The sequence below is a fragment of the Podarcis raffonei genome, chromosome 8 (assembly GCF_027172205.1).
Source record: "Podarcis raffonei isolate rPodRaf1 chromosome 8, rPodRaf1.pri, whole genome shotgun sequence".
Classification (NCBI taxonomy): Eukaryota; Metazoa; Chordata; class Lepidosauria; order Squamata; family Lacertidae; genus Podarcis; species Podarcis raffonei.
Window position 1 is genome coordinate 83,041,004 of NC_070609.1, and position 24,516 is coordinate 83,065,519.

A 24,516-nucleotide genomic window follows, 5' to 3' on the forward strand; every position below is an offset into this window, starting at 1 on the left:
TGCTTGTAGTTTCTTTCCCTTCCACCACGGCTTCTTCATATTATATATGTTATACAATATATTATATAACATATTATATATGTTATATTGCTGGCCGGTTTGGCACCTTCCTTGGTATCCTGAACACAGAGTTGCAGGGAGCATTATTAAAAAAGCAAGTAAGATGTTTGCTCTTTTGGTTAATGATCTACTAGAGGGGAAAAACCATAACTGGCCTGAGACATACAATCATATGACCTGCATCATGTGATATAGCCTCCTACATCAGGCTACTACAAATACTTTGGATCTCAAGCATTGATCCTTGATGTGAGATTCACGCTATTCTGAGAAAATTCTGAGTGTCTGTTGGGGAAAAGCCATGGAGTCTGGGCTTGTCTTGTACCTGCTAATCCGCTCCCTGATGGGAAAGTGACGCATAGACTTGCATCCATGCATAGCCATGTAATGTTTGGTGGGCGTTGTCTAGGGTGGTCCGCAAAGGAATGGTTGCTGTTTGCAGTGTCAGTAACCTGAGCAGAGCAGGTTGTCCTGGAAGAGGCGGACGCAAAACCACTCCCTTGCCATCATCTGCCCTCGAACAACACTCTTGAGGAGCGAGCGTCACTGTTTGGGAACAGAGGGACACAGTTCTCAGAAAAAGACAAACCTAAGTAAATACTTCACCTGCTCTGTGATCAGCAGTCCCTCCACAACTGGCTCAACTCAGAATGGACACCGCTGTCTCACGGAACACAAGGAGCCCTCTGTGTACTTTCTGCAGGTGGAGGCAGCGGCACGATTTGTGAGCTGGATTGCTAGGTTGGTAAAGCAAGGGACAAAGGTGGTGCTGTGGGTTAAACCACAGAGCCTAGGGCTTGGCGATCAGAAGGTTGGCGGTTCGAATCCCCGCGACGGGGTGAGCTCCTGTTGCTCGGTCCCAGCTCCTGCCAACCTAGCAGTTCGAAAGCACGTCAAAGTACAAGTAGATAAATAGGTACCACTCTGGCGGGAAGGTAAACGGCATTTACGTGCACTGCTCTGGTTCACCAGAAGCGGCTTATTCATGCTGGCCACATGACCCGGAAGCTATACGCTTGGCCAATAAAGCGAGATGAGCACCGCAACCCCAGAGTCAGCTACGACTGGACCTAATGGTCAGGGATCCCTTTACCTTTACCTAAAGCATTTCCAGTTACCTACCAATGGCAACAACCAAAGAGCTGGTGAAGAAACATTTCTCTCCCTCTCTCCTAACACAAGAACTCGTAGACATCTAATGAAGCTGAATGCTGTAAGATTCAGAACAGATTCAGTAAAGTCCTTCTTCGCGCAACACATGGTTAAAGAATGGAACTCACTTCCAGGCGAGGCAGGAATGCCCGCCAACTTGGATGGCTTTAAAAGACAAATTGGACAAATTGGGGAAGAGGAGGCCTGATGAGGGTGGAGTTTGTGAGTTGTGCGTTGGGAAGAGTTTGCATTAAAATGCAAGGAGTAGCAAATTTCTCCCCCTTCGTTGCGAACTACAACTCCCAGCATTGGCCAGGCTGATTGAGGCAGGTCTCTCTCTCTCTCTCTCTCTCTCTCTCTCTCTCTGTTTCTTTCTCTTTCTCTCTTTTCACCTTCACTTACTTCCTCTTTCTCTTCTGTCAACTTTTGCCTCCTCTTATGAGTGCTGCCCATAAATCAAGGTCTGAAAGAGAAAGAAGGGGGGGGGGAATGGGAAACACTCCCTTTGCATAACAAGTTATTTGTCTCCTTGGTCTGGGATATTCCCTTGTCAGCCTCTTCCTCCTGGTTCTCAAGCATCTACAGTGGTACCTCGGGTTACATACGCTTCAGGTTATATACACTTCAGGTTACAGACTCCGCTAACCCAGAAATATTACCTTGGATTTAGAACTTTGCTTCAGGATGAGAACAAAAATCGTGCAGCAGCGGCGCAGCTCAGCGGGAGGCCCCATTACCAAAAATGGTGCTTCAGGTTAAGAACAGTTTCAGGTTAAGAACAGACCTCCAGAATGAATTAAGTTCTTAACCCAAGGTACCACTGTACTACCCACCCACACCCCTTCCCCCCCAATAGCTGGAGATGCTGAGGTCAAGCTGCCCCCAGGCACCTAAGGATTTGGGCCTGGACCACAAACCCACAGTGTCGTGTGTGCCTGGGTACCCAAAGCAGCCACAAGACTCAGGAGGAAAGGGTCTGCAAATCATATGAGGAATGGTTGAGGGAGTTGGGGATGTTTAGCCTGGAGAAGATGAGTCTTGAGAGGAGATATGAGAGCCATCTTCAAACATCTGAAGGGCTGCCATGTGGAAGATGGAGCGAGCTTGTTTTCTACTGCTCCAGAAGAGAGGATCAAATCAATGGGTTCAAATGGCAAGGATGGAGTTTCTTGCTAAACTAAGAGGCACTTTCTGAAGGCAAGAATTAGCTTAGAAGGTGGGAAGATCTCTTAGGACACAAACACCAGATGTTGGCATTTGGCATGGCCTGGAAACCCAACACTGTTAGCCCTTACTTTAAACTTCCCAGTGGCTGGAATAACACCTATCTTGACCTCTATGTAACCCCACTGCAGGTTCCTGCAGCCTGCTTCCTTGCTTTCGCTCATGACCCTTCCGTGGGATGAGTGATGGAGGAATCTGTCAAATCAGTGTCTCTTTTTCCAGTACAGTTGTACCTTGGTTAATGAATGACTTGCGAGTCGAACGTTTTGGCTCCTGAACGCTACAAACCTGGAAGTGAGTGTTCCGGTTTGCCAATGTTCTTTTGGAACCCGAATGTCCAATGTGGCTTCCTTGATTTCTGATTGGCTGCTGGAGCTTCCTTGGTTCCCGAATGTTTTAGAAGTCAAACGGACTTCCGGAACGGATTCCATTCGGCTTCCAAGGTACCACTGTTCAGTCTTAAGTTCACTTCCCTACAATTCTGCATGTGTGTGTGCTTCACCCCCCCCCCTTAAAATGTCATCCTGAAAATTCAGCATATGAATAGCTAGGAATACTCATGAGAAATCTCAGATTGCCCCACGAGATCTTGCGAGAGCATCCCAGAACTGGCACACTGAGCGGGCCTTGCTCTTCCAAGCAAAATGGAGAGCTTAAAAGCTCTTTTTGCACCCAGTAAACAGAGAGTACAGAGTGCAGAAAGAAGAAACGCCATAGTGCATCTGCAGCAGCACAACTGGACACCTTCATTGCCCCAGTTGCAACAAAACATATCTCTCCCACCTTGGTCTCTACAGCCACAGCAAGCGCTGCAACTTTCCAACAGCTTGACTCCATTCCCAAAGCTTCACTCCTCCATTGTCTCCCAAGATGGATGGAAGCCAACAACTTGGTAGGCCCAAGCAGGCTCGGTGTGGAAAGAGCTGCTAAACTCTCCAACTTCCTTGAGAATTGACTTGTGCAATTTGAGCCAGCCCACCTCCATCCGTGTGTGGTTGAAATTGTGCAAGTCAAATGAGCGTAAGATGATGGATTACTGTCACACGCAATTGTTTTATGCATATCAAAACAGTGACTCCCCGTCTTGTGTCAAAACTATACGAAGCAGTTAAATCCCTTGTGTGTGGTTTTTTCTTTCTTTTGTAGATTATAAGCTACGTAAATCACATTGGCCGAACAGCTATCTTTTTGTCTGGGTAAGTTTAAATGGTTTGGAATAGGGCTTCCTCCATTCAGAAAGAAAGGTTTGGTTTTGTTTTTAAAAAAGGAAAAGTAGTATATATTTAAGCAGCCAAGCAAACAACAATGTGGTTAGTGGAGAAGGTTGGTAAAGAAAGGTTTTTCTTCCTCTCTTATTACACTATAATTCCCAGAGTTCGTTTAACAGTTAAGTCTCCATGCCCAAGGAACTCTGGGAATGGCAGCTCTGGGAGGAGAATGGGGGTCTCCTAACAACTAACTACCAGCCCTCTTAAGAAACTACAGCTCCCATAATTCTTTGGGGAAGCCAAGATTGTTTAAAGTGGTAGTGCTTTAAATGTGGTGCTTTAAATGTATGGTGTAGTCAAAGGGGGCCCAAATATCTGATTCCATATGAAGCAGATTCGGATATCCACTCACTCTGGACTGTGAGCAATCCTGTTTCTTTGTTGTCCCTGGAAAGAAGATTTACGGGAGACCTGTCTTAACTGGGATGCTGTCCATTTCTTCTTCCAGCTCTGTCCCTCTCTTACTGATGGTTCCCGTGTTTGGGCTGGGCAACTATTACGAATGTTATCAGAACTTCACTGCGGAACATGGGTGAGTCAACCTGACCGCACTTCAGTTGTTGCTGAATGAATCCAGCACTCCGGTGGTTCTATAGTTATCATTCTGTTGTGGCCATTGGGTCTATTGTCAGTCTCTACCTCCGATTCTTTAATCTCTTTCATTGTCTGGCTCATAAGATCAAGCCTCTTGATAACTGTTTGTTGCTCTTCCTGAGGGAGATTCCTAAAAGAGCTGAGAAAATCCTCTTCCAAAGGATTTACAGAGTGCTCAGATTCCTGAAGATGATTGTCTAGAGGAATCGGCTGTTCCTTTTAGCTCACCTGGTTATTTTGATGTTGGGCATGATCCTGCGAATTCAACTCAGGCATGTCTGTTTCTTCCCCACCTGTCAAGTTTTTGTTTGATGTCATTACTTCCATTGGGGATCCAGGCTTTGGTTTTGTGGACCCCTCTGAAGCACCAGTCCTCATCTTACATAAGGGTACAACAATAGAATTGCGAAATACCTGCTGAATGAATCAAGACTGCACCTTCCACAGCATTGAATGGAGCCCTCTAACAATTAGACATTTATTTAGCCATTGCAAAACTATCTGCATACCGCAATTTCATTTTTTTTAAAAAAATCAAAGCGGTTTGCAACAATGATAGCATATTAAAAGCCAAACAACAATTTAAACACTTCATCAGCTGACTATTACGGAAAATGCTTCTTAATTTTCTTCATAAGCAGAATACTGCTTAGTATTTCTGGGGATACTTATTACTGGGAATACTTAGCATTACTGAGGATATAAGGTAAAGGTAAAGGGGCCCCTGACCATTAGGTCCAGTCGCAGACAACTCTGGGGTTGCGGCGCTCATCTCGCTTTATTGGCCATGTGGCCAGCATGACTAAGCCACTTCTGGCGAGCCAGAACAGCACACGGAAACGCCGTTTACCTTCCCGCCGGAGCGGTACCTATTTATCTACTTGCACTTTGATGTGCTTTCGAACTGCTAGGTGGGCAGGAGCTGGGACCGAGCAACGGGAGCTCACCCCGTCACAGGAATTCGAACCGCCAACCTTCTGATCGGCAAGTCCTAGGCTCTGTGGTTTAACCCACAGCGCCACCTGCGTCCCTATGGAATTGAATATGTATTAATTGTTAGAGGCCAGGAGGGTTATCACAAGAAAATAGAAGTATTTAGAGGGATTAACTAAGGATTTATGGTATAGCTAAATCTGGTCTGCAGTTACTGCTGAAAAAAATAACTAAAAAATCAAGGTACAGTAGAGAGCAAACAAAAAAAGCTTCATTTTCAAATATGTTGCAAATTTTAATTTTGTATATTAATGATTACAAGGTCCAAATGACTCTTAGGAATCATAGAATCATAGAATGCGATCCTGAGGGTCATTTAGTCCAACCCCCTACAATGCAGGAAACTCGGCTAAAGCATCCATGACAGATGGCCATCCAACCTCTGTTTAAAAACCTCCAAGGAAGGAGAGTCCACAACCTCTTGAGGAAGACCATTCCACCAGCTCTTACAGCTTTAAGTGAAAATTTCACTTATATTTATAAACAAAACATCTCTGTTTACATATCTTATTACCACCCCCACAACACCAATCATATATTTTCCCCGCGGAATGTGCATGAAACAACCAAATTTGAATTTTGTGCGTATGTTTAATTTTAGTTTTCATTCAGTTTTGTTGTTCTTCTGTTCTTGTGTGTCTATAAATAAATAAATAAATAAATAAATAAATGTTTAAATAAATAAAAAGAAAAATACATTTTTTAACAGAAAGGAAAAAAGCCTGGCTGCAAAGAAAAGTTTCCAGTAAACATTTGAGAATTAGTATAAAAGGTGAATGTTTGAATCTCTCTTGGCAGAGTCTTACGCAGGAGCTGGCTAATGACACTAAAGGCTCGCTTCTGTGTCGATCTCAGATGAGCCTCGCCAACTACGACGTTCCTGCAGGTGATCTCAGTGATCAAGCTGGGATATAAGTGTTCAGTTGGACCCTGAGATGCCCTGGACCTGTGTCATTCAGGGCTTTGTAAAATAATACAAGGAGCTTGGACCTGGCCCAGTTTGAGATGTCAGCCAGGGGCCCCATCAGCACTCTGGCCACCAGCGGAAGCTTCCAAGGGCAGCCCGACATTGAGCGTGTTGCAGTAATCCAGTCTCGAGGTTATCCACTCATGGGCTACAGCGACCAGGCTACTTGGGGTGCCTCCTTTTGACAATGATTGGCCCTGCCTGTGTGAGCCTCTACAGCCTGTCCCACTGGACTGTGAGTCCATATTGTGCTTTGTCAGGGACTAGGGTCCCCTTCTAATAATAAATAATAATAATAATAACTTTTATTTATACCCCACCCTCCCCAGCCAATACCGGACTCAGGGCGGCTAACACCAGGTATAAAAACAATTAATTAAAATACAACTTAAAAACAAGATTAAAATACAACATTAAAATGCAGCCTCATTTCAGTAGAAACTCAAATCAGAAACATTTTGGGGATGAAAACGTCAAATCTTCACCAAGGCCAACTATCCAGACTGGTCCTACGTGGGCCAGAAAAAAGCCAGGGAAGTCCCCAAATAGGAGTTCCCTCACAGAAGGAGAAAAGAAAAGAAAGAGGGGGAGGGAATCAAGTTGATTCCAAGTCAAAGGCCAGGCAGAACAACTCTGTCTTACAGGCCCTGCAGAAAGAAATCAGATCCTTCAGGGCCCTGGTCTCATGAGGCAGAGCGTTCCACCAGGCCGGAGCCAGTGTTGAGAAGGCCCTGGCTCTGGTTGAGGCTAATCTGACTTCCTTAGGGCCCAGGACCTCTAGGGTGTTGCTATTTATGGACCTTCTATCTCCTTTCTGTCTGGCAGGTGCCTCTTGATGCACACGGAAGTCAAGTTCATCACCGGTCCCCATCAACATCCGTGCAGTGTGATGTTCTCTTACGGCATCGGAGTGTTTTTCATCTCATTCCTGGCCAGCTTCATTGCTATCCTGGTAAGAGACATAGGTGCTGATTGCAAAAAAGTTGGCCTCAGGAAAAGCAGAGCTGGGCTCCAGGTGATCTGGAATTTCAGGTGTGGGCAGGGAGGTATTCTAGAAGCCAGGGTGGGGTCTAAAACAGGAGGGATTCAGTTACAGATAGGTAGCTGTGTTGGTCTGCCGTAGTCGAAACAAAATAAAAAAATTTCTTCCAGTAACACCTTAGGAACAGTTGGTTTGTTATTGGTATGAGCTTTCATGTGCATGCACACTTCTTTAGATAAGGTATCTGAAGAAGTGTGCATGCACACGAAAGCTCATACCTTATGGTGCTGGAGGAGACTCTTGAGAGTCCCATGGACTGCAAGAAGATCAAACCTCTCCATTCTTAAGGAAATCAGCCCTGAGTGCTCACTGGAAGGACAGATCGTGAAGCTGAGGCTCCAATACTTTGGCCACCTCATGAGAAGAGAAGACTCCCTGGAAAAGACCCTGATGTTGGGAAAGATGGAGGACACAAGGAGAAGGGGACGACAGAGGACGAGATGGTTGGACAGTGTTCTCGAAGCTACCAGCATAAGTTTGACCAAACTGCGGGAGGCAGTGGAAGACAGAAGTGCCTGGCGTGCTCTGGTCCAGGGGGTTACGAAGAGTCGTACACAACTAAACGACTAAACAACAACAACGTGCTACTGGAAGAATTTTTTTATTTTATTTCGAGGAGGGATTCAGGTTCTGGAACAGCAAGAAGGGCCAGAGATAGGGGCATAGAATCAAAACTAGGCAGAGATCAAGACCCAAAGCAGTACCCATGGGAAAGACTCAGGCACGAGACAAGTTGGCTGGACTGGCGAGTCAAGCCTTGAGGCCCTTAGGATCAGCTGGCAGAACATGGGAAGCTGCCTTGTACAGATCATTGGCCCATCTGGATCAATATTTCCTACACTGACTGGCAGCAGCTCTCTGGGGTTTTGGACTGGGTTCTCGCCCAAGCCCTGCCTGGAGATGCTGTCGGGGACTGAACCTGGGACCTTTTGCATGAAGTTTTACTGAAGTTCTCACCCTGGGCCAGCAGGGGGATACTGTAGATAGTTATGCAAATAAGGGATCGAAAATGACGTTCAGTGATTCAGCTCAGTGATTCAGCTTAGAGGGTGGCCGCATCTGGCTGTGCTCTGATGTCCATCGACCCCACCTTCGTCGCCAGTGTTAAGTCATGGGTGAACATATCAGACGACACAGCGATTCTTCAAACAGCTCTTGTTTATTCACAGGCCAGAACAGAACTGAACTGAAGGGTTCAGTCGGCCTGCTTATATAGAGCTCCAGTACAACGTAACTGTAAATTTTCTAAAACTATCCAGTATCACTGAGCTACAGATTGGTGTTGCAACCCAGAGGGACCGTAGGGCCTATTCCACCAGGCTTAAAATGGAAAGGGGGAGCAGGCAGCGCAGGTGGTGAGACTTCGGGAAACCCTAGTTTGGGACAACACTCCCCACAAACTCCCCACAGTAGAATCATGGAATCATAGATCTTTTTTTCCTGGGATGACATCACTCTCTGTAATCCTGGCAGCCTCCCTCTCCCAGCTCTGCTGTTGCTTTTTGCAAACTAACACACAGCTGGAGTCTATCCCCTTTCTTGCCTGAAACTGAATGTCCCGCCTTTTCTGCCATCGCCTGTTTTTGTTCTTCAATGGCACCTCTCTCCGCCAATCTCCTGAGGAAGCTGGCTTGACTTATTTTTTAGGCCTTGCCAAATAATTTGACCGAACCCCTCATTTACTAATTTCAGAAACTGTGGGGAGAACCGGGCACCCAGGAATTTTAGGAGACCCTTGCTCCCTGCAAACCCATAACTATACAGTTTATGCTTACCCAACAATTTCATAATGTGAAGGGAGTCCTCTGTTTTCATTTTTAGCTGTGTACATAATAAAGCTGTCCCTGTCTATTGCAAAAGAGTCTTTGTGCTTTAAACCATATGTGAATTTTATTCTGTTAGTCAATTTTTCCACAAGTGCTGCTTAACATACTGCATTGTACCAGTTTGTCAAAGAAGCAGCCCCCCCCCCCCCAGATTCTTCCAGCATTTCATTATTACGAGCCTGGCCACCAGGGGTTTGAACTGTAACTTAGTGCTACCTCGTGCAGAAAGGCTGAGCAGAGCCAGCTCTGGATATTTAGACGTGTTTGGTTCAGTATTTGCTTTTATTTCAACAAATTCTTCCTGGAACTGAGCCACTTTCCCACATGCCCACCACATGCTGATGAGACCCCAACGTTCTCTAGCATTTTGAAGACTAGGAAGAGCCAATGTTGGATGGGCGTATCGGTGTGAGATACCATTTTTGCAATACAATGCAATTGCATCTTATGGGCAATTGACTTCCACAATTTCAACCCTGCAAATTGAAACCTTGCAAATTAATTGCATGCAAGGTGGAGAGCGTAAAAAGCTCATTTTGTGCTGTGTTTTCCTGATGTGGAAAGAGCTTTTAAGCACCCCACGTTGTCTACTGGGCTCTCATGAGATTTCACGGGAACTTAAATGGCCCTATGAGATCTCGTGAGGCCATCTCAGAGCTTGTGTGCTGAATGAGACGTGCCCATTAAGGAAAGCAAAGTGCTTAAAAGCTCTCTGCCTTGCTTGGAGGGTAAGGTCTGCTCTCGTGCTGGCTCAGGAAAGTAAGGAGGGTCACAGGAGGGCGGATCAAGTATATGTGGTTTTGCATATATGGGGCTGTTCAATATCTGGTTTTCAACATCGCAATATATCACCAGCTAAACATAGCAATATACCGATATATCACGTAGTCTGAAATAAGGCTGGAGCTATGTAGAGGCATTGGCTGGCTTCACGTCATGTTTTGCGATATGTTGCCAGGTCTAAAACTATGACGCCGATATCACAGTATAGACTTCAAACCAGTTTTGGATGCTGTATCAATATATCGCCCAGCCCTAAATGTAACTCACATGCCAGATGCGATTTTGCTGTATTTTTAGTGCTACCTGTTTCATCTACTTCATTGCTATTATAAGAGAAGGTTGTGCTGAATTTTATTTTATTTACACATTGAGTGTATTGCTCATGTTAGTGAGATTTCTAGCAACACCTTCCTCTGAGGAAGTCAGGGTGTATTTAATCCTGGGCTTCATTGCTGCCTGAGGCTTAGAGCCCAAGCCCTCCTCATTAAACGCGATCAGGAGGAACTACAGTGGAACCTCGGGTTGCGGACGTAATTCGTGATGGAGGCACGTCCGCAACCCGCATCATTCACATCCTGAAGCACCACGTCTGCACAGGCGCAATTTGGCGCTTCTGTGCATGCGCAATTCAGCGTTTCTGCACATGTGCGAGCGGCGAAACCCAGAAGTAACCTGTTCCGGTACTTCCGGGTTTCCCGCAGTCCGTAACCCGAAAACATGTAACCTGAAGCATCCGTAACATGAGCTATGACTGTAGTAGATTCTGATAACTGGTTTTGGTTTTTCTGCAGGTTTTGCTTCTCCAAGCCAGAGCGCTGTACAAGAGGTTTCTGAATTCAACCGGCTACGTGGGCGATCAGGAGTGGGCGATGATTAAGATGGTAGAGCAAAGAGTGTTTTTGTACCCCATGATATTTTTTTGCTGCTGGGGTCCAGGTAAGGAAAGCTGGGGAATGCCCTGCCTTTGACAGTCTGCCTTGTTACGTGTCTAGAAAGTCCATGAGAGTTACCCCCGGATAAGTAGATATAGATATATCTGTGGCTTGCCCTCTCAGATAAGTTAATTTAAAGGAAATAAATAAAACAATGTTCCTTCTTACCTTTTCTCCCGATAACCCACAAAAAAAGCATTCTGGAAAATTAGGGGCAGGTGATGATGGGAATTGTAGTCTGAAAACATCTGGAGTGCTGAGGTTGAGGAAGCCTGCTTTAAAGTTTTGAAGTTTTGGGATTTCTTTGAGAGGATGCAGGTTTAATAAGTAAAACAAATAATTGGCTGGGGAAATAAAAACACCTAGCTGTGCCTTACTGAAGTCACTTTGGGGCTACAGCGATGTGATATTATTGGTGACTGAGTCCTCCCCTTTTGATTTTTCCAGCCTTTATCCTTGGAATCTTCAGACTGACATCTTTGGAGCACACCAGGCCGTACATGGGATTTTGTGTTTTAGAGGTAAGCATTGTGTTAATCTTTGAAGCCCTGAACAACTTAGGTCCCGGGTAACTCAGAGATCGCCTGAACCCTCGATCACCTGCAGGAGAGTCTTTGCTTGTGCCCCGAGTTTATGACGAAAATTTGACAACAACAAGAAGCAGAGACTTTAGTGTTGTTGGCCCAGTCCTGTGGAACTCTGCGCCACTAGAGATTTAGCAGGCGCCTTTTTGTGCCAGGTTTTCAATGCCCGCTGAAATTTTTTTCTTTTCCATCAGGCTTATGCAGGCAATTAAGAATGCATTCCCCGCCCCCACAACAGTTATCCGATTTCTGATTTTAACATTTTTATATGGTTTTCATTGCATGGTTTTATGTGCAGTTGTTGTTTATTTTTAAATTGAATACGGTTCTGAGAAATACAAATTCAAATGCGAGCAGCCCTGTTACCTTGCTGAAAACAAGCAGGTCTGGGCCTTGTCAATGCCTGAGCAAGTGATTGTGGGAATGTTCAGGGTGGCAGGAGAGGATATATTGTTTATTAATATCCTTCCTAACGTGCTAGCAATTTCCTTTCCTTAGCAGAGTTTACATTCCTCTTCTCATGCACAGCAAATAACTGGTTGCAGTCTCGTGTGAGCCTCTCACTATTATACAATTCAACCTGTCTCAGATTGAATTGTACGTTCCTGGTAAATTCCCTTGAATCCTTCTTAAAAAGAATAAAGATGCCACAATCTTATTCAAAGATGATAAAAACAAGTTTACTCACATCAGTTCACAGTTGGATCCCTGAAGGCAAACTTAGTTACCAATATGTACATGTGGATCTACCCCATATGGGGGAATAATCCCAGTGCTGCTGCTAGCTGAGAGCTAGCAGAGCAGTCCTAGCTAGAAGCTGGTCAAACGATGAAGGAAGTCAAAGAGAAAGAGGGGAGCTGTGTGACTTGTCCTTTTGTTACCTGGACAGGTAAAGTCACGCCCACCTTCTATCACATGCAAAAGGAAGGATGCTCCAGCCAGGAGGAACAGGAAGTTTTGACTGGCTGGACCAAACATTCCCTCGCATGTCTTCTCTAGCGTTACAAGGAATGTTGTACTTGACTGCCTCTCATGGATTACATCCCACAGTGATTGCGTGGGAGCCACATTTGGATCCCTCTGGGCTCCATGACGGAAGCTGTCAATGCAAGGAAAATAAATAAAAATAAAACAAACAATGTGAGCCTCAGGTCAACCCCTGACGGCACCACTGATATGACCAGCGCTGTGGACAATGGGACCTATGGGCTAGCCCTGCACGGTGGGCCCCTTGCCCCGACTGCAGCTGGGGTAATAAAGCCACATTAAAATGAATCCTAAAAACTAATAACAAACTCATTCTCCACCTGCCAATTGCACCGTCCACCTTCCAAGAGAGAGGAAAGCATCACTCAAAGTTTGCAGAAGTTCAGAAAATATGTTGGAGTAAAGGTAAAGGGACCTCTGACCATTAGGTCCAGCCATGACCGACTCTGGGGTTGCGGTGCTCATCTCGCTTTATTGGCCAAAGGAGCCGGCGTACAGCTTCTGGGTCATGTGGCCAGCATGACTAAGCTGCTTCTGGCGAACCACAGCAGCACACGGAAACGCCATTTACCTTTCCACGGAGCGGTACCTATTTATCTGCTTACACTTTGAAGTGCTTTTGAACTGCTAGGTTGGCAGGAGCAGGGACCGAGCAATGGGAGCTCACCCCGTTGCGGGGATTCGAACAGCCAACCTTCTGATCGGCAAGTCCCAGGCTCTGTGGTTTAACCCACAGCGCCACCTGTGTCCCGTTATGTTGGGGTAGGGGAATGCTAAAACAGCCCAGGGAAGACAGGAACAGGTTTTCATGTCATCTCCAGCTGGGTGAGAGTGCCTTTTTCAAAAATGATTTTTTATGAAGACAACTCTGCATACAGCTTGTTCGCTTCAGCCCTGTGTGAGCTGGCTACAACTTATTGCCTAGGCTTGTAGGGTCCTGCCCGCCTCTGCTCCCCCCTCTTTTCATCTTCAGGGCTCAGTGGTGGGAGGGAGGGCAGAGATAATCACCAGCACCCCCTCCACCCCCCAGGTCTCAAGTTTGGGCCCTGAAATCTATGGGGACGGGGGTGCTCCTAACCTGGCAAGTCTACTGAGCATGTTCAGGAGCTACACAATGCTGATCGACTTTTGCTTTTGGGCAGGTGGGTTTTTTTTTTAATAGAAAAAACAGGATGGAGAAGGAAATGGAACTGTCATGCTTAACTAGGCCTTTTCCAGGAGGCGAGCAAAAGGGGCTGCAGTGTGTTGAACCCCGCTGCAACATTTTGTTGCAGGTTCTACTCGTCTTTCAAAATGGCACTGGATGCTCCTTCTGAAAAGCAAATGGGGATTTTTTTTGGGGGGTGGAGGTGGCTGCTCTTTGGGGCCACTCAGTTTATGGGATTTCTACCCCAGTATCTTCTCAGATGACAATCTACACTGTCCCCCCTCCCTGTGTTGCCATTTTATTCTAACGCCAACCCTGTGAGGTATGTCAGGCTGAGAGGATGAGCAACAGGTCCATGACAACCCAAGGAGAGTCGGGGGCACTATTCATGTTATTTCATGTCAAAGATTTCTATTGGGGAGGGGCAGCGGTAGAGCACCTTGTTTCGAATGCGGAAGGTACGAAAAGGGGGGGAAAGCTGAGGCAAACAATTTCAGAGGAGGCCTTTTTGTCTGTTTAAAGATGTGGATAAGGAGACGGAATACATTTAAGGGAGGAAAACAGGGTGATAGCCGAAGAAAAGCACAGTAAACAGCAGCAACAGTGAGGATAGGAGACTCCAGAGAGGCTGGAAACGGACTAGGCCTCAACATGAAAGCAAAGTACCGTATTTTTCACTCTATAGGACGCACTTTTCCCCCTCCAAAAATTAAGGGGACATGTGTGTGCGTCCTATGGAGCGAATGCAGGCTCCTTGGCTTCAGCGATAGCAACGCGAAGCCTCCGAAGCGCAGAGGGAGCACTCCCTCCGCGCTCTGGAGGCTTCGTGTTGCTTTCGCTGAAGCCTGGAGAGCGAGAGGGGTCGATCAGCGAAAGGAACCTGAAGCCTTTGGAGTGCAGCACGAGTTCCCGCTGCGCTCCAAAGGCTTCAGGTGGCTATCCCTGAAGCCTTTCGAGCACAGCGGGACCTCACGATGCGCTCCAAAGGCTTCGGGTTCCTTTTGCTGAAGCCGGGAGAGCAAGACTCTCCTGGCTTCAGCCGAGAGGAAGAGCTGCGCAGCGCCCCTTCAGCCAAGCGGGAGGAGAAATGGAAGGGGCTCCATTTATCCTGCCGCTTCGCTGTAGGGGCGCTGAGCAGAGAGGGGGAGAATATTTTTTTTCCTGTTCTCCCCCTCCTATGGTCCAGTGCGTCCTATGGCCCGGTGTGTCCTATAAAGCGAAAAATACGGTATTTCATGGAGTTGGACCAGTGGCTTTCAGGCAAGGGTCCCTCCCAGACCTACCTGGAGGTGTCAGGGATTGAACCCAAGACCTTCAGCATGCAGATCAAGGGGTTTAGTGCTGCGTTGTGTTCCTTCCCCCCTTAAAGAGTAAATTAAGGTGGTAGTCCTCATGGTCTTGAGGGGGTGGGAAAGAGCTGATTGAAATGGCACCACCGTATTCTGCTGCTTCAACTGGAATTTTGCTGCTCTCCAGTTCTGCTGCAGCCACTGACCCGCCCGTCTCCCCATCTCTCTCCTAGGCCCTGACAGCGTCATCCCAGGGCCTCCTGAACTGCGCTGTTTACTGCTGGACCCAGCATACGTTCCGCTGCATGAAGCGCAGGGCCTGCCAAGACGGCGAGACCCAGACGCCGCTCCTGCGGTCCCAGAAGAGGTTCTACGAAAGCACGCTGCCCGCTGCTGGACGCCAGGTGGAGGCCAAGTCCGCTGCGGGCTCCACGGCGCTGTGAGCAAGGGAGCTTTTGGAGTCCCTCTGGCTGAGCACCCGAAACTCTCTCCTCCCACTCCTTTGGCACCCTCCTCACTGCCACGTATTGCCAGAGGGGAAGGTGGGCAGCCCAGCCACCTTGGCCCACCAGGCTCCCCACCTGATCCCACCCATGCCCTGCCAAGTTAAAGAGACCTTATCCAGTCCAGCGCCCTGTAACCTATCAGGTGGGAGGGAACGGCCAATAACTTTGGCATTCAAAAAAGGACTGGTCTACACAAGGAGCAAGACTGCGATGGGCCAGCGGCGGCAGCAACGGCAACCTCTCCCCAATGAGCCTTTTGGTGGAGCAGGAAAACTGAGGCTTCGTCATGGGACCTGGATGGTGTGTTTGACAACCGTTACTTATATGGGCGAGGGGGAGCCTCTTTTAATTCTGCAGCCGTTCCTGTACAGGAGATTATTCCAGGACTGTGTTGGAATCTGGATGTGTGTGATAATAGGCTGCTGTGGGGCCGACCTTTTCTTCCTCAGAGCTGCTTGTTTTTGTCGTTTTCCACTCAACAGTAAAGACAAAAGGGAACATGTGGCATTTATTGTCTTGGATATTATTATTATTATTATTACTACTACTACTACTGTTAACATTTATATGAGCCAGTGTGGTGTAGTGCTTAAGAGCGGTGGACTCGTAATCTGGTGAACCGGGTTCGATTCCCCGCTCCTCCACATGCAGCTGCTGGGTGACCTTGGGCCAGTCACACTTCTCTGAAGTCTCTCAGCCCCACTCACCTCACAGAGTGTTTGTTGTGGGGGAGGAAGGGAAAGGAGATTGTTAGCTGCTTTGAGACTCCTTAAGGTAGTGATAAAGCGGGATATCAAATCCAAACTACCCTTCTTCTTCTTCTTCTTCTTGTATCTCATCTTTCCTCCCAGGAGCTCAAGCTGGCTTACCTCCTACTCCTCCCCACTTTATCCTTACGACAACCCTGTGAGGTAGGTTAGGCAAAGCTACTGTGACTGGCACAAGAGCCACCCCGTGAGCTTCGTGTCTGAGTGGGGATTCGAACCCAAGTCTCTCCCAGACCTAGTCCAGCTCTCTAACTACTGCGCTATCACTGACTCATACACACACCACACCATCGTGTGTGGTGTGTGTGTACGCTTGTACACACGGAGGGGGCCCTTTGAATACATTGCGAGTTGTGCACATCTCTGCATGCTTACTTGGAAGCAAGTGCCACCCCTGCAATGGGACTCCCTCCTGGGCAAGTTTGGGCGGCCATATAAGCATGTCTCTCTTCCATCATTTGCTCAGCCTAAGCTCAGTTTTGGCCAACATGGTGTCCTCCAGCCGCTTTGAACCAAAACTGCCCTCAGCCCTGGCCATCAAATTGCAATAAGAGAATCTTGTGCTCAGGTCCTGCTTGTGGGTTTACCACATGCCTCTGTTTGGCCACTGTAAGAACATGATGTTGGACTTGATGGGCCATTGGCCTGACTCGCCAGGACTCTTCTCCTGTTATGTCTTTGCTGTTTCACCCTGGATGAAAAGGGCGAGTGAGGGAAAGCCAAGTTTGTACACATGGTTAATTGTGCAAACCCAGTTCCTAAATGCTAGTGAAATGACACTTAATGGTCCTTGAAGTTCTGAGTTAGTCACCCAACAAGGACAAACTGTTTTACTACTGCTAGGTTACACAGCACGGAATGAAACATTTGATTTCATTAAACTATTTCAGTGCATTCTTCTTAAGGCTTTTGCAACTGGGGGAAAATGCAAATTTTATTAGAGCAAAGACCGTATTACAATTGCTCCTATTATAAGGACTATATACAGGGGAAATTTATTTCTGGGATGAGGGAGCATGTGCGCCGCCCCGACATATGGCTGAACTACAGTTCCCATCAGCCACTGGCACAGCATGGTCAACAGCCAGGGATGATGGGAACTGGAGTCCACTTGCCACCAACCTCTGCTTTATTATAGATGCTTTGGAGTGCAGTCGATGTCTTAACAGGAGGTCCAAGGATGCCTTGAAATGTCCACAAGCATTACTCTTTGGAATCTGTAGAGTTCAATCCTTCCTTTACTTTGCAAACGCGACAGGAATCAACTTGGTCAACATCTAGGCTGCTGCCTTGCAGATTCCCTCCAACCCGTGAGCTGGTGAATTGCCTACACCATTCTGGTAGCTTCCGCAGCCTTGGCACAATAAAAGTGATAGCGGCAAGAACCAGGACTCCTAGAGGGATCACTGTTTCAAAAGTTTGTTTCACGACTTTTGTGCTCCAGTTCTGCCTTGGATACCCACCATCGATGCTTCCCCCAGACCCCCAAAACATGCAGTTTGGAGGGGCCCAGCCACTGTTGCAGTGGCAGTTATTGAGGTTGTTACAAACACCTCTGTCATTGCACTTTTTGTTGGGATCACACACTGCCTTCTTCCTGAAAATGCACGTATGGTTCTTGCAGAGTTTCCCAGGGCCACATGGAGTGCCATCAGGCACCATTCCGAGATCCACAAAATCTGTCCCGCCATGGTAGGCCACACTCCAGCAGCTAGCGCTAGTGCCTGACAACTCAGTGGGAGTCACGGCATAGTGTGGCATTGAAGGTATGTTTCTGACGTTGGTACACTGAACTCTCCCGCACTTTACGTCTTGAGGCTGGCATTTCACAAAAGTACCTCCTGTCCAATCCCTGCCACAGTTGCCATACGCATCCCCCACACTATTCCGAGACTGAAAGCAGGATGCTGGAGCCGCTGTGGCTCCATAGCCAAAGATCCTGGCGCACAGGTAGTTGTGAGTCCAACACTGCTTGGCATAACAATGGGAATCGAGTTTGCTGCACGGCGTCCCGTCTTGCATGTACACATCATTGGGGCACCACTCAGATTTCCCACTACAGTACTCAGGAAGGTCACACTCATTGATCTGAATTCGACAAAGGTCTCCACTTGGAAGGAAGTGACAGTTTTTACAACATGGCCCAGAAGAGCATTGTGCACGTGGCTTCAAGGTGCAGTCAGGGTTGCAGCAAAGATTCTGCTTGCACCTCTGCGTGCCGCCGCAGTCGCATTCTTCTCCCTTATCCAACACTCCATTGCCACAATGCTTGATAGGTGGTATCTTTTGGGGCCTGTTGTTCAGGCAGTCCAGGTTCCCTTCCAGCACAAGTTCTGCAAAAGTGTGAATGCTGCAGTTGCTGAACTTGTTCGTTTCTGCCTTGTACGAATGCATGACACAGGTTTTGTATCCTCCACAAACACAGTTGGATTCGTCGTGTTCAAGCCCCATGTGATGACCCAACTCATGGGACATGGCCCTTGAAAAGAGAATTGGATTCTTCTGCAAGTAGCTCAAAACCCCTGCAGAATAGCTTGGCCTGCAGATGGCATTACCATATGACTTCCCGAGGGTGTGCTCGAACTCCTGGTGAGTGAGCAACAGGGCTGTGTCGTGCTTCATCCACTTCGCAAGACCGTTCACTCTCCAGCTGTTGAAATTATTCAGAAGCAACCCAACCTCATTTGTAACCTCGAAAGGGTTGCCTCTGTTCCAGATCTCCAGTCCAATCAGGACAATACTTGTGTGCAGCTCCTGGAAGTGCACACCCATTAAGTTAACTATGTCCAAAATGAGGTATGCCATCCTGGTTTCATTGGCACCTTCAAACTGAAACAGCTTCTCGTCCACAACAATGTACAGCTCAATGTATTTTGGGTGCCTTGGGTCACGCCGGGTCCCTCTTTCCGCCCTCAGTTCTTCTGCCTGACGCTTTGCAACTGGAGCTCTCATTCCACACATACAAGGCTTTGGTTCGTTGATCAGGTAGAGAAGGTGCTGAAAAGTTGAAGAATCGTGGAAAGGCTCTATGCCATAATTTCTGTCTCTGATACTTAGGAATCCTGTCAAGCCAGAGCAGGTCTTCAGAACCACAAGCGAATTGGCTACGCCATCCACATGCCCTTCGTGGTAGCATTCAACAGGGATGTAGGGATGACTTTCGATCCGTCTGCCCTGGGAACTGTATGTGAAGAGTGGGAGGTTTTTGACCAGGAAGTCGGGCTTCCTGGGCTTCAACTGAATGACGTAGTCCTTTCCTGATACATTGAGGATATAGGAAAGTTCATTCTTCTTGGCTTTCCCTCCCCAAAGCACCAACTGCCTTGGGGTGATCACTTCATACGACGTATACTCAGGAGCAGGAAATGAGCTGGTGGGAAGGAGGAACCCCAGCAAAATAACAGGATTCGTCAACTGCAGAACCAGCCATTTGTGGAGGCCACCACTGCCATGTGCCATGATTTTCTCTTCTCAGAAGCGGTTGTGGTCACCTTTTTGGGTGATAAGAAGGACCAAAAGGAAGAAGGGTGGACACCAAAGAGAGGAAGATACCCCAATAATTATATTCCTCTAGTCCCAGGAATTCTCATTTAATCTTCTAAAGTGTATTTCCAGAGACTTCTAGATGACAAAGGAGATGACAAAGAGGGAGGAAGAACCACCATGCCAGTTCAACTGTCCTCTCCTGTGGTGGGAAATTCCATGACCAGGCTAACGGTTTCTCATGCTATTTGAATATGGACATTCCATCTGCTGAGGCAGGTGGGCATTGGAAGAGCACGGAACACGGTAGAGAGCAGCTGTTTGCTATTCTCGATGTGGATCCGGACCCACTTATTGCTGGAATCCTGGCCAAGAGGGCTAACCTAGGCCAAATTCACACTGTGGGCTTAAAGGGGAATTGTGAAGGAAGAGTATACATGAGTAGCCAACTGTGACAGGGGGAAAGGTCAGGCGGGCTAAAGCTCAGAATGATCTCAGGCTTGCAAGAGAGGTGAAAGATAATAAAGCCACTTCCGAACTGAAGAGGAGGTGGGGTTGCGGGCCCACGCCCTCCCCATGCACACGGGGGCTGGCTCACAGCCCCCGCAAGAATGAAGGAATCCTCACGCGTGTCATCTCCCTGCCTAGCCAATGGGCTGGTCGGGGGTGTGTGTGTGTGGCCTGGGCTATTTATGCCCGGCGCGCCCGAGGACCGCCCTCTCTTCGCCTCTCCAGCTGATAGCCAATAGGCCTAAGCCAATACCGCTCAATTCCTGCAATCAATAAAGTTGTGGCTGTTTTCGCCCATTAACCTTAAATACCGTGTCCTGTGTATTTATTTCTCAAGGGGGGAGGGGGACTTGCCACGCAATAAAGGTTTATTTGGCTATGTTCAAAGCAGCAGGAAGAACAAGCAAGTGGTAAGTCCACTGAGGGGAGAAAACAATGAAAGGCGGGAACTGCAGCCCAATATAGGAGAAGTGGTGGGAAAGGAACACCTAGCTACGTTAAACAAATTAAAAGCTCCAGGGTCTAATGAGCTGTACCCAAGGGTACTAAAGGGGTTTGAGAATGTAATCTCAGAGCCTCTGTCTATAATTTTTGAGAATTCCTGGAGAGCAGGTGAAGTCCCTACAGACTGGAGGCAGGCAAATGTTGTCCCTGTTAAGTTGTGGGTGAACATATCAGATGACACAGCGATTCTTCAAACAGCTCTTCTTTTTTCAGAGGTCAGAACAGGAACTGAGCTGAAGGGCTCAGTCAGCCTGCTTATATAGAGCTCCAGTACACATAATTGCTACAACTTTCTAAAACTATCCAATCACTGAACATCACTTTCGATCCCTTATTTGAACACTTATCCACAGTATCCCCCTGCTGGCCCAGGGTGAGAACTTCAGCACATAACACCGAGATAAGGCGTTAGTTACCATCGTAATGGTTTCCTTATATACAGCACTACACATTGGTTCAATTAGGCACAAAAGCATATCGGTTACATTTCACATACTTCCATTAGACCAACAGTATTACATGTCCAACAACATAGTCCTTTAAATAAGTTGGGCGCTTGGAAACTCTGCCAGACTGCCGGGGAGCAGTACCCAGGTCCGTTGGGCTGCCCGATTCTTGCTGAGGCTGTGGCGTGACCCTAGGTGGCGCTGAAACCAAGTCCCCTGGAACCGCTGCTGTGGGTGGAACCTCCACAAGTGGAGTTGGCGAAATGTCAGGCACGGCAGTGGTCTGAGTCTGTGGGAAGTCCGGCAGACCCTCTGAAGCGGCTTGGTTCGGCTCCACGCCCCCAGTTTGCAAGAGAGGTGTAGGTGGAGCCTCACCATCTGTAAGTGTCTGTTCCGGAGCCATGAGCGCAGCTGGGGGCACTGCAGTAGTGCCCAAGTCCCCAACCCTGCGCCTAAGCTGGTCTATGTGCCAGCGCCACAAACGTCCGTCTTCGAGCGCCACCTGGTACGAGCGAGGTCCAGTGACTCCCACTACTGTGGCTGGCACCCAAGGAATGTCCCCCACAAAGTTCCGGGCAAAGACCTGGTTTCCTGGAACAAATGACCGTGGCGCGTTGGCACCGCCTGGAGGTTTGGCCGCGGCAAAGTCCGGGGGCAGCCAAGCCGGTCGAGCGGAGACCTGAGGCGGCGGCCCATAAGCAGTTTGGCAGGACTCCGCCCTGGGGCCGCATGAGGGGTGATGTGTTGCACGAACAAGTATTCAGCAATCCGCTCGTGCCAGTCTCCCTGGTCCAGGCTTGCCAGTGCCTCTTTTGCCAAGCGCACCATTCTGGATGGTGCTGGATGGATGAAATGGTGCCGTTAGGGCATGGCAGATGCCCAGTCCCAAAAGGTATCGCTCAAAAGTGCCTGAGGTGAACTGCGGTCCGTTCTTGGAGACGAGGACATCGGGACACCCATGCGTTGCAAAAAGGCCTCGCAGCACCCGGATGACTGCCTCGGTAGGGGTGGAGGGCATCAGGGCCACCTTACAACTTTCTAAAACTATCCAATCACTGAACGTCACTTTCGATCCCGTATTTGCATAACTATCTACAGTATCCCCCTGCTGGCCCAGGGTGAGAACTTCAGTACATAATGGTCCCCATCTTCAAAAAAGGGGGAAAGAAGACCCAGGTAACAACCAACAAGTGAGCAGCGACATCAATACCAGGAAATGTCCTAGAACAGATAATTCAACAGTCAGCCTGTGAGCATTTAGAAAAGGATGCTGTGATTACTAAGACCCAGCATGGGTTTCTCAAAAACTAAGTCACGCCAGACAAATCATATTTCTTCTTTTGATAGCGTTACAAGCTTGGTGCATCGGGGGAATACTGTGGACATAGTGTATCTTGATTTCAGTAAGGCTTTTGACAAAGCCCACCCATATTCTTATGAGGAAGATGGTAAAATGTGGGTTGAATTAGGTTAACAGTTATACATCTTTGACAAAATCTTAGTTTTAGGTTCTAACAGTTCTGTTTCCAATTTTGATTTTTCCACCTGGAAGCCGATTTTCTTATCCAAATTATATGCCTCCATTATCTGATAATAATGAAGCCAATCTCGCACTTTGTTTTTTTAGTTTCTCAAAACTCTGCAGTTTCAGTCTATCTCCTCCTTGTTCCAAAATTTCCCAATATTTCGGCCATTTGGCCTCCATATTGAGCTTTTTCTGAGCTTTCGCTTCCATTGGTGACAACCACCTTGGGGTTTTATTTTCCAATAAATCCGTATATCTAATCCAAACATTAAACAATGCTTTCCTGACAATATGGTTATTAAATGCTTTATGTGCTTTAACCTTGTCATACCACAAATATGCATGCCACCCAAAAACGTTGTTAAAACCTTCTAAATCCAAAATGTCTGTGTTCTCAAGAAGCAGCCAGTCTTTCAACCAGCAGAATGCTGCTGATTCATAATAAATAAATCCGTATATCTAATCCAAACATTAAACAATGCTTTCCTGACAATATGGTTATTAAATGCTTTATGTGCTTTAACCTTGTCATACCACAAATATGCATGCCACCCAAAAACGTTGTTAAAACCTTCTAAATCCAAAATGTCTGTGTTCTCAAGAAGCAGCCAGTCTTTCAACCAGCAGAATGCTGCTGATTCATAATAAAGTTTAAAGTCTGGCAGGGCAAATCCACCCCTTTCCTTTACATCAGTTAATATCTTAAATTTTATTCTGGGCTCCTTGCTGTTGAAATGGAACACTCAGGATGAGACGGTTAAATCTGTTATGATTAAATGGGCACAAGATCTTGGACATAACATTATGTTTGCTGACTGGGAACAGTTGTGGACCACAGGTATGAAATTTACGGCATGTAATGCCTTAAGAGAGAATATTATGAAAATGATATACAGGTGGTACATGACCCCAGTCAAGCTTGCAAAAATTTATCATTTGCCCGACAATAAATGTTGGAAATGCAAAGAAAATGAAGGTACATTCTTTCACCTTTGGTGGACGTGCCCTAAGATCAAGGCTTTCTGGGAAATGATTTATAATGAATTGAAAAAGGTATTTAAATATACCTTCCTGAAGAAACCAGAGGCCTTTCTTCTGGGCATAGTCAGCCAATTGGTGTCAAAGAAGGATAGAACTTTTTTTATGTATGCTACAACAGCAGCAAGAATACTTATCGCAAAGTACTGGAAGACAGGATTTACCCACTCTGGAAGAATGGCAGATGAAGATGATTGACTACATGGGATTGGCAGAAATGACTGGCAGAATCCGTGACCAGGGAGAAGAGTCGGCGGAAGAAGATTGGAAGAAATTTAAGGACTATTTACAGAAATATTGTAAAATTAATGAATGTTAGAACGATGTCGGATAGAAACTAAGTGGTTTCCAGCTGTAATGTTTTGAGTGATATGGAAAAAAAGGTGCAGAAATAGGTTAAAAATTACTGTTAAGGATTTGCTGAACTAACAATTTGAATTGGAATACAAAAAAGGGAGGTATGAGGAGGTCGGGGAAATATGTTAATGAAAAATAAGTATTGTGAACTTTATGTGTTTTTAAACTTTTTTGTATTTTTGTATTTTTTGTTATTTTTTCTGTGGTTTAACCCACAGCGCCACCTGCGTCCCTATGGAATTGAATATGTATTAATTGTTAGAGGCCAGGAGGGTTATCACAAGAAAATAGAAGTATTTAGAGGGATTAACTAAGGATTTATGGTATAGCTAAATCTGGTCTGCAGTTACTGCTGAAAAAAATAACTAAAAAATCAAGGTACAGTAGAGAGCAAACAAAAAAAGCTTCATTTTCAAATACGTTGCAAATTTTAATTTTGTATATTAATGATTACAAGGTCCAAATGACTCTTAGGAATCATAGAATCATAGAATGGGATCCTGAGGGTCATTTAGTCCAACCCCCTACAATG

The 24,516-nt window shown here is 46.8% G+C and overlaps 2 protein-coding genes and 1 long non-coding RNA gene across 3 annotated transcripts in view; 2 read left to right on the forward strand and 1 right to left on the reverse strand.

The window, feature by feature from the left end:
• Nucleotides 1–15,859, forward strand: part of TMEM116 (transmembrane protein 116) — a 32,864-nt gene extending 17,005 nt beyond the window's left edge. Inside the window, exons 6-11 of the mRNA XM_053401234.1 lie at nt 3,583–3,632; nt 4,153–4,236; nt 7,084–7,210; nt 10,701–10,845; nt 11,289–11,362; nt 15,082–15,859. Coding sequence (XP_053257209.1) covers nt 3,583–3,632; nt 4,153–4,236; nt 7,084–7,210; nt 10,701–10,845; nt 11,289–11,362; nt 15,082–15,291 — 690 coding nt within the window. The 3' untranslated portion in view covers nt 15,292–15,859. The remainder of the gene's footprint in view (nt 1–3,582; nt 3,633–4,152; nt 4,237–7,083; nt 7,211–10,700; nt 10,846–11,288; nt 11,363–15,081) is intronic.
• LOC128419942 (uncharacterized) lies at nt 13,795–14,920 on the forward strand. The gene is made up of 2 exons (XR_008331944.1): nt 13,795–14,280; nt 14,708–14,920. It is a non-coding gene; the product is annotated as an uncharacterized LOC128419942 (long non-coding RNA).
• Nucleotides 15,860–17,037: 1,178 nt separating the features above from the next.
• Nucleotides 17,038–19,580, reverse strand: LOC128419921 (disintegrin and metalloproteinase domain-containing protein 21-like). Its single transcript, XM_053401214.1, has one exon. It carries the CDS (start codon nt 19,578–19,580, stop codon nt 17,325–17,327), a length of 2,256 nt encoding a protein of 751 aa, XP_053257189.1. The 3' UTR covers nt 17,038–17,324.
• Between the last annotated feature and the right edge of the window lie 4,936 nt (nt 19,581–24,516).

Bases quoted from the DNA above. Each gene is read 5' to 3' on its own strand.
- LOC128419921 (XM_053401214.1), bottom strand. From the start codon at position 19,580: ATGGCACATGGCAGTGGTGGCCTCCACAAATGGCTGGTTCTGCAGTTG.